This window comes from Alligator sinensis, unplaced genomic scaffold (assembly GCF_000455745.1).
Source record: "Alligator sinensis unplaced genomic scaffold, ASM45574v1 scaffold198_1, whole genome shotgun sequence".
NCBI classification, from domain to species: Eukaryota; Metazoa; Chordata; order Crocodylia; family Alligatoridae; genus Alligator; species Alligator sinensis.
This window is the reverse complement of record NW_005841906.1, coordinates 2,053,099-2,071,006: the sequence shown is the minus strand read 5'-3', so window position 1 is coordinate 2,071,006 and position 17,908 is coordinate 2,053,099. Positions and strand designations below refer to the sequence as shown.

Here is a 17,908-nt window from a genome sequence, read left to right as displayed (position 1 = left end):
GATCCTAATCATAAATTAGTCACAAATCTGCTCTGGATATACTTCCACATGAACCACTTCAGAGTTCTGTAGGAGAGGCAGGCAGCCATTTAAAATCATTCAGTGGCACTAGCCATTTGCCAAATCCTTTAGAAGCAGCAAATCTTTTGGGCTATATCTTTTACTGGCGCACAGATATAGTTGGGCGAGATGTTAGACAAGCTGCCCTTCTTCAGGGCTGGTGAAGAAACAACAGGCTTCAAACTTCAACCAAAAAGCCTGACAAAAGCCAGCCAAGCCAATGCAAGAAAGGTTCTCTCTCAGACCTAAAGAAGGGCATTTTGTACACAAAAGGCTCAACCTTTCTCCCAACTGTACAGTTGGGCCAATAAAATTTGTCACCAAAAAACCTTACTTCCCATATTTCCTGGACCATCACAGCTACAACAACACTACGACCCTACTATAATCCATACAAAAACAGATTGTGATCAGCTTTTCTCACTTTATTAATGCTTTATTACACTGTGCCTCGGAGCCTATCTGTCTTCTGCTCAATAGTTTGTATCTCAATTCAGGCTTCTTCAATTGTTACTCAAAGGCAAGGCTTTCTTGTAGTGTCTTTTACTGGACCAACTAGGTAGTTGCCTGATGAAGAATGTCTTGCATTTGAAGGCTTGTCTAACTTTATCCCAGGTACACAGTCAGTCCAATAAACGATAGCACCGTAAGAAATCCTTGCCTCGTGCATAATCTGGGACCATTACAGCTACACCACTCTTAAACTATTATTACTCAGATCCCTTTGCCTCTAAAACAACCAATTGAAAGGACCCAGCCAGTTTCACAGCTGCTAACAGTACAGCACCGAGAGGCTGAGAAAGGCTAAACTGATCAACTGCTCACCCTGTATGTTGGCAATTGTCCGATTACCAAACAAACCTCCCATATGTGGCTTAGAGTGCTGCATGCTATTTGTAATGCTGACACCACCTTGCATGTGCAAAACAACAAGTACTGATCAGCCAAGTGGCCAAACTCCAAACAATTAGTACCTTTAGTCCCAAGTACTGAATGTGGAAGGAGATGGAAACCTATACTAATTTGACCCTAACATACAAGATGACCTGAAAATTAAATGTGCTGTTCAAAGGAAAAGTGATCAGTTATAAAAACCACTACACCTTGCAAGACATGATCTTTAAAAACTGCCAAACTGATATCCTGTAAAATCCAATCTCAGGTACTACCCTCCAACATTTTATATTTAGAAGAGAAATGGTAGCCTGAGAGAGAGGGAGGGGGAAGTGGGGAGAGCATGAGTGAGTGAGTGCACGTGCAAGAGCACAAGCGCACTTTTGCTTCACAGAGTATGAATCTTGCCACAGCAGAATTTTATGGTTATCTTTAGTTGTCATAACATGATGAAATGATTTTGTTAATTACCTAAATGGCTTGCTGCAATTTTGTTCAATCTGTTTATCCTGTGGACTCAACTACCATGGCAAATGCCTTGATGTAGGATTCATTTAGAAGGCATGAAAAAGGAGAGAGAGAGAACGCAGCTCAAGAAGTTCCTGTAAAAGAACACTTCTGAGTACTCCAATCTTTCCACACTTTGATAGGGATTAACTTAATGATCCCATACATTGATTCTTGGTGAATTACTGCAATTCTATTCAGTATAGTGTGCAGCTGTATAACATCATATTGTACTGTGAAATATCAATCTTCTAAGAACGTTGCTGTAATGAGAGCAGCGTATGCTTTATAGAACTAGCTACAAAAATAAATAAATAAATAAATAAATAAATAATGTACAGAAAAGCCACCTTTAAATTAAAATAAAAAAAGACATTTAAAGTTTGGCCATTCTTCATTATGGAAAAGAACCTTCCTCTTTGAGACCATTATCCATCAGAAAAGCTCCATCTGTTGTATAATTATCTCTGATAAATGACACTAAGCTTCATTAGAGTGGTGGGGGTGGGAGGGAAGAGAGAGATAGCTAGAACTGTAAATAAATCTCACAACTGTATTTCACTTAAAGCCATTCCAGCAGGAAGTCGTAAAGAATATTTTTATAGGTTATATTTCCAAATGCTCTGCTAGCCATGCTGCTTAATATCCATCACCTTGGAGTGCAAATTCATGAGTGTATAGCAATCTAGATTGGAGTACATTTTATTTAATTCTCCGTTCCATGACTCCTTGTAGCCCCTTTTTCTTCTTTTGCACCCCTCCACCACCCTCCCCCCACAACTCCTTATACATGGCTTAACTCAAGACTCATTGAAATATTTTCACAAAAACTGGCAGAGTTGAATGGAAGAAATACTCCATTATCTGCAGCAAATGGTGGATCTTGGCTTATGAGTGAATAGGGGATTGACAGATCAGACCGGTGAATGCCCAATGTATTGCTGTGTTCTCTGGAAAGGGTGTTTTAAGACCTGCTTTTACAGCACCCTATGGATTCTTCGGTGGAGAAGCAGCAGACAGGGAAGTAATGAATGGTAGCCATCAGCAACTATTTGAACGAAGGAGAGACAAGAATTATGCTGCAAGTTAACTCCGATTAGAGCAATTGATCTCAAAATGCCTTGGAGTTTGATTAATCAAAGTTCATATTACAGTTGGTACAAATAAAACTGCCACTGTTCACATTAATCTGGAAAAAATTGACACCGTGTAAAAGAAAATTACTTACCTGAGTAGAAATAGGTATTTCACAACACCCGAAGACCTCAACGTGCTAGTAAGTTAAACGAAACCAAAACTAAATCTGGCAACGTATCAAAGTTCCTTCTGTCCCAGCACTTGACTTCTTATTTATAGTAGTTACCTCAAAGTGTTTAAGAACCTTGGCATCTCCAGCAGCTTGCCTACTAAAAGGGTGCATATGTTTATCTGCCATTCATTAGTTACAAGTGTACTGAGATCAAGAGATTCCTTCAACAGTCCACCTTCCAGAAAAGTAAGACTTTAGTCTGAAGAAAACGAAACTAAAAATTACACATTGAACTTAAACTTCAGTATTCAAGTTTTTAAACTCAAAATATTACACACAGCATCAATGTGCATAGAAGTTTAGAACGGTTTTCAGGAAAACAGCGAAGACATTAGATCATAGTTTGCATTAGCCAAGTTTGTTCAACTTATCCCCATCTTTAAGCAGGATGTCAGTCTATCACAATTTCTATGCACAGAAAACCATGGAAGAGCTGGGTCACAAAGCTTAGCTGATAAATCAGGTTTGCCACAGAGACTTACTATCAGTCAAGAACAACCTTACATTACAGTCTGTACTGCCTGTAATCATTTTAAGAAGAGCCTTTAAAATGATGCAGGGACAGAATTTATAAGATTCTGGCTTTCAGACTACTGCATACAATAATTTTCTCACAGAAGTGTAGTAAATAAATACAACTTTCTCAAAACAGTCAATTAAGAGCAGCCTGACTCAAGTTCAAATAGCTGTAAGTCAGCACACACAGACGGAGATTAAGAAATTCTGTGACTTCTCATGTTTTCAGTTTTTGGTTAAAACCACTTGTTTCAGCTTTGAATATTTTCTATTCTCCTTCCTCCTCTCCCCACCATCCCCCAACAGACAGGTCATATCTTCTTATTATGAGTGGATGACAAATGCACTTGAGAAAAGAGCGGGTGTTTAGGCCTCCTCTACTCTCCCCTCTCCTCTGGGCTCATGTACTTACATTCCTCTTTGCTCAGTGAAGTTACATTCAGTTCTGTCGAAAGTTGCTGGTTGGAGTTAACAGTCTGCGTAGTTAGAGAGGTATTGCTGTTGTCACTGTTTGTTTCTCCAGAGAACAAATCTGATTGGCTGTTGCTTGTGCTGGGAGTGGAGTCATCATCTGTCTGCTTCTTTTGGAAATCTATCAACAACAAGAGTTGAAAATGTGTGAGGTATGAAGTCTATGGTTCCAAGCATAACATGAGATGAGAAGAGCCAAGACAAACAAAACATTCTGCTCAAAATGCAATGAATACACTAAATGGACTAAAACCATTCTGATTCTTTGGATATGCTGGAGACCATATTTTTGTGCCTACAACATGCCCCCATATATATTATGTAGTTTATTTTGGAGTCAGGATGAAATAAAAAAACATTCCTGTAGAAACCGAGTAGCAGCAGCTATGGAGATGAGCCTGCTGCTAGCCCTGTGTGCTGGATGGGGCCTGAGGACTGATCTGGTGAAGTCCAACCCCCGACTCCGTGCTTGGTCTGGGTCTGATCTCACAAACCAACCCCACATGTTGGACCAATTTGACAAGCCAGGCCATGTCATCTGGCCAAGAGGCTCCCACAGGTCCAGAAATTTTGTATCGGGGCAGTGGTGGCAGCTTTGATTGCCATGGTTTCTAGAGCTATGAAAATTAATGCTGCCACCACTGCCCCAGTCCCATGTGGATTCATTTTTCTCACCTATAGTGCACACCCTAATTATCTCCAGTTGGTTTTGGTGAAAAAGGTGTGGGTTTTATTCAAAGAAAAAGTGGTAGTAAAAATAAAAAATAAAAAAATGAAGTAGCCTTAAGTTTTGAATTTATTACAGATGTAAAACTTCACTTAAATTCTTGTTGTTGTTAAACACTGATAATGTTTTAGCATGGCGCAAAGTGGAAAATGGACCTTGCTCCAAGAATCTTAGTCTAGATGCATCCAAGTCACCTTCTGCCCTGTGCTGGATTATGGACTGTGGGGCTCCTTACTGGCTGGCTCTGGACCATATCATGTGGTGGTGGCATCTGTGGACTGGAGCATGCAGCAGTGGCAACAAATCCCACTGCACATCCCATGCTGGAGCTGCCACCACTATATGCCCTCTGCCACTGCAGCAGCTCCAGTTCCAGCACAGGGCAGGGGCAGGCTACTAGGGAGGTAGGCCCATTGGCAGAGGTGACTGGCAAAGTTTCTGGAGGGCAACCAGAACTGTCAGCCCTTGTTTGTCCTCCTGCCACTGACTGCCATTCCACGGCAGGCCACAATGCCCAGCCATGCCACTAGTCCAGCAGGTATCTGGCCCATAGGCTTTATATTTGGCAATCCTGTTTTAGTTTTTAATAAGAGTATCTAAAGCTTACTTGCATGTTTGACAATCAAACTTTTAACATGTGTGAGATTTGAACAATTAAAACATACTATGGAGAAGGGTTACATGCAAGACATAAAACTGAAAGAGACTTGCTATGCTACCCAATCCAATCACTGCGCTTTTCTGCAAAATATTTCCCACTAGTAAAGTTCCATCAGTAGCAATGAATGGAGAGTGAGCCTGTTGACAGGTCTCCTGGCTGCCTGTCGTCTGTGTAATTTTTCTAACCCTTTCTGAGCATACCTGAGATAAGAGGAATAAAAGGAATGAATGGGAGCTGCATTTACCCTACTGCTTCAACCAGTGCTCCCCCTAATGGAGCTGAACTGGTGGTCATCACTGCAGAAAGTTTCAGGGATGTTATTTTAGAATAAAGGCCTACCCGAAAAGAAAAGGATTTACCTCTAACATTGCTGTCTACAAACATTTTATCCAGTCTACTGTTTATGATTCTCCTCTTGGTATCACCCTATATATAGTATGATTGCTCCTGTACCAAAATATTTAATTGCTCTCACTTAAAACTACATTTCTCCTTTCAAGCTGCTGTTTCTCATCGTAAGAACTGTATGTCATCCTCCCTCTGCTGTGCTACTTCAATCCTTGCAGACAACTGTAACCAACCAAATAAAACATTTGCACTGAGTTCCCTTAAAAGAAAAAGGAAAGAAAAACCTCCTGAATTTGAATTTTCCCCAGTTAGAAATGAAGTGGAAGTAGAATACTTTTTCCCACATAACCTTTCCTTTATTCTCAATACATGGCAAAATGACAAAGCTGTTGACAGAAATGACTTGTTCCCACATTCCCCTCACCCTGTAGTATAGCCTGGAGTGAAGTCATAATGCTTCACATTTCAATTATGGCAACGGTACATGTTATCACAAGATTATGACTTCATTATTACAGGATCCAGCAGAAGATGAGCTCTGTGAACACAAAAGCATCCTAAAAAATGTAAAGGCAAATTCAAACACATACTGACAACCTAAATGGTTTGTAGATTAACTTTTTTCCCTTTGTGCTTCTGGTAAAAATTACAGGTTAACTTCTACATGGAGATCATTTATTTAAACTCCTGTTCTACTTCACCTGTCTGTGCCTTGCCTTAACTACACCATGCGTTGCAACCTACTCTGAGAGAAATTTAGGATAGGAATATGCCTTTCTATTTTAAGATTATTAATCTGGATAGCCCCTCGAAAGTAAACAGGGAAATATTATCATTAACAAAATTACATTGCTGGCGGTGGGGTACCCTGACTGGCTTCCCTAGCCAGAGAAGGATGTGGCTTCCCTACAGCTACTGGGGCAGGGCTACAGCTAACCCCTTCTCTGCCCTCTTCTGCAGCCCAGGGAGCCTAAGGAGCATGCTGTGAGGAGTGCAACAGCAACCTTTCCCTTCTGGCCTTGGCTAGTGCATGGAGGCTCCGAGCTCCCACCATTAATACGGACCAGCTGTTAAGGTCAATCATGCTGTAATTTTAAGCACTTTGTGCAGAGTGCAAAAGTTACCACGTGATCAGAAGTGCCTTCCAATCACTAGCACAAGTGCCCCCTATGTATAGACCCCATGAAGGCCTCTGCTCTGGCAGCTCAGCAGTTCTCTCTTCCTCAAAACCTACCCTTTCCCTTTTCTGTGAACATATGAGGGTTTATTTAAATGGGAAAATATCAGGTGTTTTTAAATGTGAGCGCCAACACATTAACACTTTTCAAGCATGACTTAATACTTAACTGTAGACAAAAGGCTTTCCTGGACTAGGAAAATAAGTAGTTTTTAAGTATTTTCAAACACCAGTTTAAAGTGCCCTTTTCTTTCTTGAAAAACTCACTAGCTGATTGCAGTCATGACCTAGATTCTCCCTGATGGTAAGTCCCAGACAGATAATGTATTTAAATGAGTTAAATTGGCAGGTGCAAAATATGTAAGTTAAAAAAAAAAAAATCTTCACACAATCTCTCCCCCTTATCTAGACATGGCCAAAGTGTGTGACCCAACAGAGTCATGAAGCTGAGGCTGATGAGAGTCAGCTAGAGAATAAGACTGCTTCAGTGAAACAAGGAGCATCTCAGAGGGAAAAGAAAAGGAAAGAAAGTGCAGCTACAACGTGGTCTGGAACAGTGTTTCTCAATCCATGGGTCACAACCCAAAAGTGGGTCACAAGAAAATATGAAAGGGTTGTGAACAAACCTTAAAAATGGATCAACAAACTTTAAAAATGGATTCTCCTTTAAGGAGAAAAATATGGGAAACCAAGGCTTTTCCCTTGAAGGCTGGCAGAGCTCCACACATACCCAATCCCCTGCCCCCCACACTTGGGGGTTGGGGCTAGCCACTGATGTTTAAAAATGGGTCCTGGTACAAAAAAAGGTTGAGAACCACTGGTCTGGAATATTGGCAGAGATACCAGGTGCTTTGAAACCCTGTGGGACTGTCCTAAATCAAATTACAACCCTGGCAGCTATATTTCATGTGCATTTAAGCATCCCCCGTCCCCACCCCTTCAGTTCCTGGCTGGTTACACCAACATGATATTTTGTTCAGAAATGTTTGGACACTCATGTTACCTGTAAAAACACTTTCTACCTGTAAATGCAAGGAGGATGAAGAGGTCAGATGAGAAATGGTTTACGACAGATTTGTATGCAAGGCACTGCATGAAAGTTAAGCCGAATTGCATACATTTATCAGAAATGGAAGTATGTCCAACCTCAAGCAGTAGAGGAAAATTATGGTTACATTCCATATTAAACACCACTAGTGATCTGCAAAACCCATTTAAAAAGGCAGTTTGCAGTTACACTACTGCAACAGATAGCAAAAAATTTAACAACAACTAGTAAATTAAAAATTTTCAGCCAATGTATTTATTTCCAAGTAGATATGAACATTGTGCTTTCAGGCTGTATCATCTGCCAAGTTTTAGCCACAAAGACTATTTACATGTGAATTTTAAACCTCAAAAAATGGATTGTATAATGGAAGCCCTGGTAGACACTTAAGAGCAGCATAGTGAACAGTGGTGCTACACTACTGCTCCCAAAGCTCCTTGTTTAGTGTACACATTCAGCAAGACTCTTTTGAAGGCCATTCATTTTTGTGACCATCTGATAAACTTTCCTGCTTAAAATGGGGCACAAAAGACTGTCAAGAGCCATTATTGAGTAAAGACATTCCCCGAAAAGCTTACTAATGAAACTGCTGGCAGGCATGGGCAGTTGCACTGCAACACAACACTGCACAGCAGTTTTACACTATTAGCCTCTGCGTCCATGAGACCTCAAACCATCAGGGCTGTACTCTTTATTCATTAGAATCTCCTACTAGATTTGGCAAACTAATTAGCTCTCAAGAAACCTCATTCGCTCTGCTTTGTGTGGTAACTGAGCTTGTCTATTTTTTAATGCTTTTCTCAAAGCAGATAAAAGAATACAAAGAGAAGGGACCTACCATTTTGAAGCACTACCATGCTGAAGGACTGGAAAGCGATTCAGGGTGCCCCTCCCCACCCCCCAAAATGTACTTCTTTCAGAAGAGACGCAACAAAAATTGCTGGCAGAAGTTTTATAGGACCAACTGGTGACAGGTTGGAGCTATTACAAAAGCTGCCACCAAAATCCACATAATTCAAACTCTCCAGTTGGTCATTAAAAACAAACACGTGTAAATCCTAGTTTTCTAAGTAGCATGATGCGTGCAATCTTAGGAGTTGATCCATCTGGATCAAGCATATTTTGTAGTTAGCTTTTTAACTGGCATCTAGTTTAGCACAGAAACAGACTCCATATGGAACTTGTTAATGTTTTACTCAAGCTGCTAGTCTGCTGCTTTTATTTAGAGTGAATTTCAGGCTATAACACGCACTTATTTTTCTGAGGCACTCCTAGCTTGCCCATACTACATGAATGTTGTTACCTTAAAAGTATATAATTAAATATGTAGCAGCTGAGCTCCCTAAGGACACCCACGGTTCCAATTTGTTAGTAATTGGAGGAGTTTGACAACAGACAATTGTAAGAGACCACACCTGAAGTCACAAGCCAAGGAAGCTCAGTTTCTAAAATCAAGTTTTCTAGTGACTTACTGTGGATACAAAACTGCAATGTGTCAACCTGACTAAAAGGGTAGAATTTGAGGGCAACCATTTTGAAAGATTCTACTTTCTCTCCTATGCCAGGGGTCAGCAACCTACAGCCTTCAGAGCCAATGGATGTGGTTGGGAGAAGGAGTGGGGGGAAAAGGAGGGCTTTCGTAGCAGGGCGCTGCACCCCCACCATGGCCAGGCAACAGGCGTAGTGGCAACAGCTGGGTCCCATTGTTGCCCCATCTCATCTCAGACCCAAGCTGGGTCATTCTGGTCCTCTGGCCAAAAATGTTGCTAACTGCTGTCCTAGAGAATTCTCTAAGAAAGATGAGGAATAGCACTGAAATCATCTTTGAGCGCACACACTTTCAAAGAAGTGTAACTTGTTCTATGGGACTCATGCAATTCACGTATAGCATGAAATGCTAATAAACCTTAGGGCTAGGGACAGAAGTTGCACATAAACTGGTTTAAGTGATCAGACACTGGTTTAAACCTGTAACAGAACAGAGGTTCAGCGCATATAAACCAGTTTCAAAATGGCTCGGAACAGTTTGAGATAAACTTGGTTGAATGTAGTATCAGACTTAACCAATTGAGGTCAAATGGGTTTAAGGAACTTGTGTCCCAGACCCCTTCCTGGTTTAAGTTAAATCAGAGCCCTCCAGTATCCCAGCATGCTCTGCAGCCCTGGGCTGGGCTAGGCTGTCTGTTCCAGCCAAGCAGGGCTGGTTCTACCCCTCTCCTCCCTAGCCAGAGCACTATCACTGCTCCAGCCGGCTGTGCGGGTGGGAAACCCTGCTCTGGAGTGTTGCAGGGTCTGCCTGGCAAGGGGGCAGCAGCCCTTGCCAGGTGTCCCCAGCCCCCCACCCCCCTCACTGCTCCAGCAGCAGGAGTGGGGGTGAGGCAGACCCCAGTAGCTTGAGGGGAAGCAGTGGTTTAATTCCCCCCATTGCAGGCCTGGGGTGGGGGGGGGAGAATGTGGGTACTGACAGGCTGCACACTGCTCCTGTGGCTGTGGCGACCAGACACCAGTAGCCTGAGGGGAAGGGGGTGGGGGGGTTAAATCCCCTCATTGCAGGCAGCAGCAGAAGGGGCATTGACAGTGTCCTGGGCCAAGTCCCTCCAAGGAGCAGCCAGCGAGCTGTGGGGAGGGGGGATCTGACCTGGCTGCAGGGGAGGAAGCAAGCCAAGGCTAGTTATGGAGCCCAACTCACTGCTGCCTCCTGCTGTGGCTGCGTGGCTTAGACTGGGGTCAATGCCCAGTGCCCCTTGCCTCCAGCCCTGCGCAGGGGCTGCGGTTTGCTGGCAGGCTGCAGCTGCAGCATGGCTCCCCACCCTCCTCCCTCTGTTGGTGGTAGTGGAGCCAACTTAGCATGGTGGGCAGAGGTGAAGCACCTATCACCTGCTCATGGTGGCGCCAGGCTGCTGTGGGCCAGGGGCATGGGCAGCAGTGAGAGGAGGCAATGGACCACTGTAGCCTACTTTGTCCCAGTCCTGCAGCATAGGCAGCAACTGGCCTGCAACAGCCTACCCTGAGCACCCAGTGCTGCCAGGAGCAGGCAGCCAGCGGCAGATGCCTCACCTCCACTGGCCGTGATAGTTTGTTCCACTGCTGCCGCTAGGAGAGGCAGAGGCAGGCTGCCATGGGCCAGTTGCTGCCACAGGACTGGGCTGCAGCAGTTCATTGCCTACCCCTGCTGCTGCCCACACCACTGGCCCGCAGCACTCCACCCCGAGCACCTGGCCCCATGGCCCAGGAGTGCAACCTGGTCTGGCTCAGCCCTATGGCCCAAGGGCATAGGCAGCAACCCACCCCTCCTTCTCCCAGGGGCAGAGCAAACTATCGCAGCAGGCAGAGGTGAGGCACCTGTTGCCACGGCCCCGGGTGCAGAGTGGAGCCTGTCAGTGCCTTCACTGACCCCCTGCGATGGGGGGATTAAACCACCATTCCCCTCAGGCTACTGGGTTCTGGCCCCACCCCCAGCCCTTGCCACCAGCCAGCAAGTGAGCAGGGGTAGGGGGCTGGGGACCACTGACAGGGGCTGCTTCCCCCTTCCCTTCCAGACAGACCTGCAGGGTGGGGGGTTTAAACCTCTCCCCAATTATACTCAGGCCTGCCCAGGTCTGGCTCACCCCTTCCCTCAGCTATTTCTTTCCAGCCAAGAACTCATTCCAGCGCCACCCCCCGCCCCAGCTTTTGGCCTTAGCCACTGCAGGCATGTGCCTGCATTTCCAGAGTCAAAAGTGAATATCTATTCACTTGCAAATTGGTTCAATCTATGCAGGTTAGACTAACCTGCAAAGATTGAATCAATTCAGGCTCTGGCTTTCTGAATATCTATCCCTAGCCTAGTAGTTAACTATGTTAGATCCATCTTTCAAATGCAAAACAAAACAAGCTCAGCCCATTTGTTAACATTACATCCCAAAGAATTAGAGTAGGGGTAGCATCTTGGAAAAAGTTACATATATTAGTATGGAACCAGTGCCACAAGGGCATTAAATGGCTGAGCAACTGTACTTGGGGAGGAATCAAACAATACATACAATGAATAATGGAAAACAGCTTCAGTACATGTTCTAAAGCAATTGCTGAAAATTTCAACAGTAACATAACATTCAACTACAATGTAAGACTCATTCTTTGATAGACTAGGTATTTTAACATTGATGCATATCTGAAACTCTAGATTGCTTCATACTGAGGGTGATAGGCCAGTTTGTAATTGTGCAAACATGATATTAATGACATTTTAAATTAGTTTATTTTTCATCTGCATATTTATTGTATTGCATTCTGTTGCTTTTAATAATGGCTTCCATTTATATACCAAATTACAGATAACCTTGATTTCACTCAACACCCTAGAAACTGGCAGTCATTTCAGAAATGCTGCATTTAACTGGAGCCAGTTAAGCCCGAGGTGCTAGCAAAACATTTGGCAGGATTGTGCCAATTCTGAAGGAGAGCTTTTGTTTTTTGGATTACCATCTCAATAAAATTCTATTGATAAGGCATTAACCTTGGTTAATAGCCTCAACAAGGGACAGCTGGAACACGAGTGAAAGAACCAAGAAGTCTGATAGCATTTTAAACATGTCATTTAAAAGAAGATGCCATGCACAAAAATGAGCTTTTTATTTTCCGCTCAGAGGTTTTTATGGCCGTCCTCCTGCTAAAAAGTAAAAGCTGTAAGGAATGACCAGGAATCTAGGTAATTACCAGTACATTCATATGTCTCCACCCGCCTCTGCCCACTGCTGAAATTTTAATGTAATAACTTCACAGAAATGCTTGATAAGCTTAAACTTGTACCTTACAAATACATCAGAAAGATTAGGTCCTTTTTTCTTAGAAGACAGACACTTTTTTTCTTTCTAGCCCTTTCCATGTTACCTTTTAGACACATCCTTAAAAATGCAGCATCTTTTGGCATCAGTTTCAATGTGCAGTCTTCCGCTCATCCTCCCACCCCCTCCTGCCCTATCCTCAACACACTCTCTCTTTTTCTCAAGGCTGAAAGATAACTCCTGCCTGAAGGAGTAACAGATAAAATTATCTTAGCAGTACAGTGTATAGATCACAGCCAGTAAAATTCTACAATACAGCATGTAGTTACCTTCCTCTAACACAAATGCTGTCAGTGGAAGCTTCCTGTTGGTATTGAAGCCACCAGCTGCTAACCCCAAAACAGACAAAACTAAAAGGCTTTGGAGAACTAACTGTATTTGTAAAGGTTGTCTCCCTGTATGATCTTACGGTAGCACAAATAGTTAACTAAATGGATACAGAAATCGAATGCAGCCTTATCTTGTAGATGGTATCTAATAATTGAGAATATTCAAAAGGAAGGGGAAATGTTGATAACCCACTGACATGCAACAGCATCATTACACACATATACACAATAAAACATACAGTAAATCACTATATACATCTGCATAGATGCAACTTCTAATCTCCATGTATGATTCAATCATTGAGACCAAACAAGATTTCCCTCTTCAGCTCCCTTTGAGACACTATTAAGCAATTTAAAATTCTGTGATATTCCACCATAGGATCCAAGTTGCCTCAGTCCCAGTATTTAATTCAGTCAGGCATCCTAGATAAGATGTATAATTAAATCTTAGGAGCTACAGTACCTCAAAGCTTCACCTCTTTGCTAATTTGGAAGGTGACTGCAATTTGCTGCACCTTACATAAACTAGATAGGACTCTTGGGATCCTGATATGTTGCCCATGTAGTATTTAATCAGTGGACCTTTGTACACTTAAGACCAAAATTACAGTCAATACAAATATAGCTGTCCTACAACAGAGGAAGAATTCTGAGAACAGAACTCTTCAAAATTACTACTAGCCTATAATTTAAAGAACTTACACTACCCAGTGCCTTTTCCTACTACCATGTCATGGCATGTTAAACAGCAGAGTTGAGATCAAAAGGCCAAAAGCAAAAAGGAGAGCTTTAATGTATTCTGAGAGTCAAATCTACCATTTCCTGCACCTGGGCTATCATATAAACTGATATTGTAACCAAACTGTGCATTAAAAACAGGTCAAATTACACAATCCAAAATACTAGTACAACCAAAAAAATCACATATGAAGTAGGCATGTTAAGATACTAACAACAAAAAACAAACCCGCCCACACCCAACTGAAAAGTTGTTGTTTTATTGATGAAGCTACACCATTCCTTGCATTTTTATTCATCCAGCACCTACAGATTAGTGGTGTGAATGAGCAAAGAAAAAGTTATTTGGAGAATGTTTCTTATGCAGTATTTATTGTGCAGAGCACAAGAGCATCTTGTTCTTTTACAAGAACTAAATTAATGGGTTAGCATTACAAAGTTATCCACCAGTATTGTAGCACAACAACCTGCAGAGAGACTTTTACCTTATTCTATTCTAATCAGAAAATGGCTTACTGTCTAAAAAAAAGCATATTTTGAAAAGTACTGTATAGTAAATAGTGAATTATGATATTTAAACTGCTATAGTGAAACATTTATTTTTAGTTATAGAGTCATTTAAACTTCTTTTTCAAGTGTCTGGGAACACAGTTTATGCACTCCTACCTCAAATCATATGGACTAAGTTGTAAAACAAACTATTCCCCAAACTTTTCAGGTTCATGGCATATTAAGACTCTCAAGTACAACTATCATTTGATTGTATATTGTAGAAGAAGTGAGGCTCACCCAAAATGCTTCAATTTCCACACATTCAGATGTGTATTCAAGACAATTAAAGGTTCTGATCTTGGAAAGCCAATGAAGTTAGACTCAGGACCATGGTTTATATATTATACACTGTGCTGAAAAATATACTAGACAACTTACAGGATAAGGACCTTGCCTGTATGGGCTTAAAAAGCAAAATTTAGATAATTACTTGTACTGTGGTTGCACTCAAAAGGCCCAAAATGTCATCAGGGCTAGTTGTTATACTAATACCCAATTAAAACGAAAACAAAAAACCCCCCAGATCCTCAATGAACCCACAATGGCAAGGTGTAACAGGTGAAAAAACAAAAATACAGAAAGGGGTTGATGAACTAACAGGAGCATAGGCCTGTCTAAGTGAACAAATGGCACATACAGTATTGCTTTCCAACTTCCCAACTAATGAATGAAAGCAAATCATAAAAATGAAAGATATGAAGTTAGAAAGATTTAGTTTAAGAACCTTTAATAGATGCTTTGCCTTAAAAAAATTGTTAGGAGGGATTTTAATGAAAATTTGACACTGCTGCCAGACCACAAAACAAGAAAGACATGAAAAGAAGGATTCAAACCAGAGACAGAAGTGCAGCATTTGACAATGAGCCTTGAAAACACAGGTCTACAGACTCCTTTGCCAGGACAGGGTAAATGTGGAATTCCATTTCCTGCAACACACTACAATTATATGACTGCATGTGCAACATACAAGTGCAAGGCTAACAAAATTTTTGGCTGTTCCTTGGATGTCCAGAAACTGGATGAACAGTATAAAATGTTGTTCACACACTATTTAATTTTTGTGGAATTACTGGAGACACTCAACAATGAACATATTTATAACTTTCAGTGTTAAATTAGATTATACTTGTGCTTTTAGGTAACTTTGATCTTCCTACTCTAATGAGAAACCTTTGTACGAATAAAAAATAAATGACATTTTAAAACAAATCAAGTCTTCGCCCTCATGGCTATTTTACTCCCTGCATAGCCTTGGGGGATTAATATTTTCACATTGGAAATCCCTGCTTCATATCGGATGCCTTGATTTTACCATCTTCTACTCCTTAGGGAAGCAGCAACAATCCGGAAGAGTAAGAAAAACAAGAAGATAGCTAAACAGATTACAAAAGATCTTTATATCCAAGGTCTGAATCTCTAATATTCGAAAGGTTAAACACAAGAGGATAAATGGATATATGTACACATGAAGTGAGCAAAAGCATATTTAGGAACTATATTAACTAGGCTTAAAAAGTAGCAACTGAAAACATGTCGTTTGCACAGCACTTCATGCTCCTATTATCTCCACAGCAGTTGTGCAATGCTAAAAGGATCAAAAACTAAGTGATGGAAAAATTCAGTAGCACCTGTGCCTAAGAGCAGCTCTCTCACAAAACAGAGGCATTGTCAAATGATGACGTGTAACACACGGTATCGTTTTGCCACTCACTAGTAACAGGTACAGTATAAATTCCTGTAAATAAACTTGTTACATTCCCTGCTCCTTTATAAGGCAGTACACTTATTCCAATATGACAGCTGTTATACCAATAAAATTGCAAGCATATTAACACTTTATCATAATATTTAACATCGTGAAGGTATGAAGGGTAAACAACGACTACTATAACAACTGACATTTTTCAGGTCTCCTGTTGTGGGACACCTGGTCTTTAGTAGCAAGCATTCACATTACTGATTCCATTACACAGTATGTATGGAGGAAAAGTGCTGTATAAACACACGCCTGAAATGCAAAAATTAACAAGTCATTGCAAAACTAAACATTCAGGAGGGTCAGCTATTTAACACCTGGTTCTAAAGGCAGAACTAGAAAAAAAGAAAACAGGTCTTCACTCAATAAAAGTGTGGCTGTACAGATTCCCGAACCTGTGGCATAGCCAAGTTGGGTCACAAAACCCAAGGTGAAAAAAAGGTATTTATTTTAACCAAGTTGTGCAAAATATACAGTTAGTGCTTTCTTAATTTGGCAAGAAGCATCATTTTGCATAAACTAACATTTTCAACTGGAGAATATTTACATACATTAAAAAGAGCCTTTCATCTACTGAACTATCCAGAATGCAACTATGCTCATAGGATAGGGGTTTTGTTTTGTATTCAGAGCCATTTTAAAATACTGCTAAAAGTACAAGTTGAACAATAATAGACTGGCCAACTGAAGAAAGCAGCAAAAAAGTTATTCTAGGGCTGAGGGTATAAATAATATTAAAGAGTAAAGGGATTTGATCTGTTTTATTCGATTATGCAATAATTAAGGGACAAAACAACTACTTCCAGGTACTGGAAGTATGCAAACACTACAGAGGAGTGATGTAGTGTGATCTCAGAGAAGTAAGTATATGGCTAGGATGAAACATATGAAAGGAACTTGAGTCTGGAAGAAACAAGGAAAGCGTAAAAAATGAAGTCTGTGCAGTCTATTCCCAGTGTAAGGGGTGGAAGCTGTTACATGAGCATTTTCAAGTTGACAAGACAAAACTCAAGAGAATATACCGGTAAATATATCGATAAATTGGAGCTATCAATTTTGCATTAGCCAAGGGAGACCCCAAAACAGAAAATAAGTACAGTTGTCTTTCCCAAGTTTTTATGATTTCACCTCTAGGATACTTAAAATATAACTCATGCTGAAGAACTGCACATTGCCTATGAATTAGAATTGCAGAGTTCCAAATTAGTTTTTACAACATGAAGAGGCATACAAAACCCTGTGTATTAAAGGGATATAAACTCAGTCATTGTGATTAAACAAAGTTGATCAGCAACATACACAGGCCAAGGATTCTGAATCCTGGGAGAATGCTAGGAAATGGACTAAATGAAGTGAACTTCTAGAGGTACTTTGGTAATAACTGGGAAGTCTCAAAAGTAGGATTGCTAACTGATGAATATAGAATTTAATTACCCTTCACATTTACTCTGGGCACTTCAGTCACAAGGCACATAGGAACTAATATTGTTTTAATAAAAAAAATAAACCTTTCAATTAGTTCCTCTCATACTGGTACTATCTTTATAGCCAGCACTAGCATGCCCTTTCTGATGCCTAGAGAGAATCCCAGAATTTCAAAACATATGTCTATTATTTTTTAATTAATTTCTCTAGCCTAATCTACGTAGTTTCAATTAAAGTCAGCGTTTGCCTAATTTTCTGTCAATGAAATTCACATTTAGAGTTCAAGCATTCTCAACTGTTCGCCTCTAATATAAACAACAAGAATTTTCACAAGGGATAAAAAAGGCTGTTATATTAAAAACTGAACATTTTGAAACTACCAAACAAACAAAAACAACACAGGCCTCTCAGTTCCCAAGTTAAGGCACTTTAACTATAAAATGAGGTCAGTAAGCAGTATTACACATCCATCAAAACCACCCCCTTGTATCCTTATGCAGCAAAGCACAAACCTTTCTGCAATAGATCAGGGAAGCAGAAAGAGACCCAGGAGCTTGACAG

The 17,908-nt window shown here is 41.1% G+C and overlaps 1 protein-coding gene across 1 annotated transcript in view; it reads right to left on the bottom strand.

Moving 5' to 3' along the window:
* Positions 1–17,908, bottom strand: part of ZFAND3 (zinc finger AN1-type containing 3) — a 259,189-nt gene that overhangs the window by 72,927 nt on the left and 168,354 nt on the right. Inside the window, exon 4 of the mRNA XM_006018579.3 lies at positions 3,699–3,878. Coding sequence (XP_006018641.2) covers positions 3,699–3,878 — 180 coding nt within the window. The remainder of the gene's footprint in view (positions 1–3,698; positions 3,879–17,908) is intronic.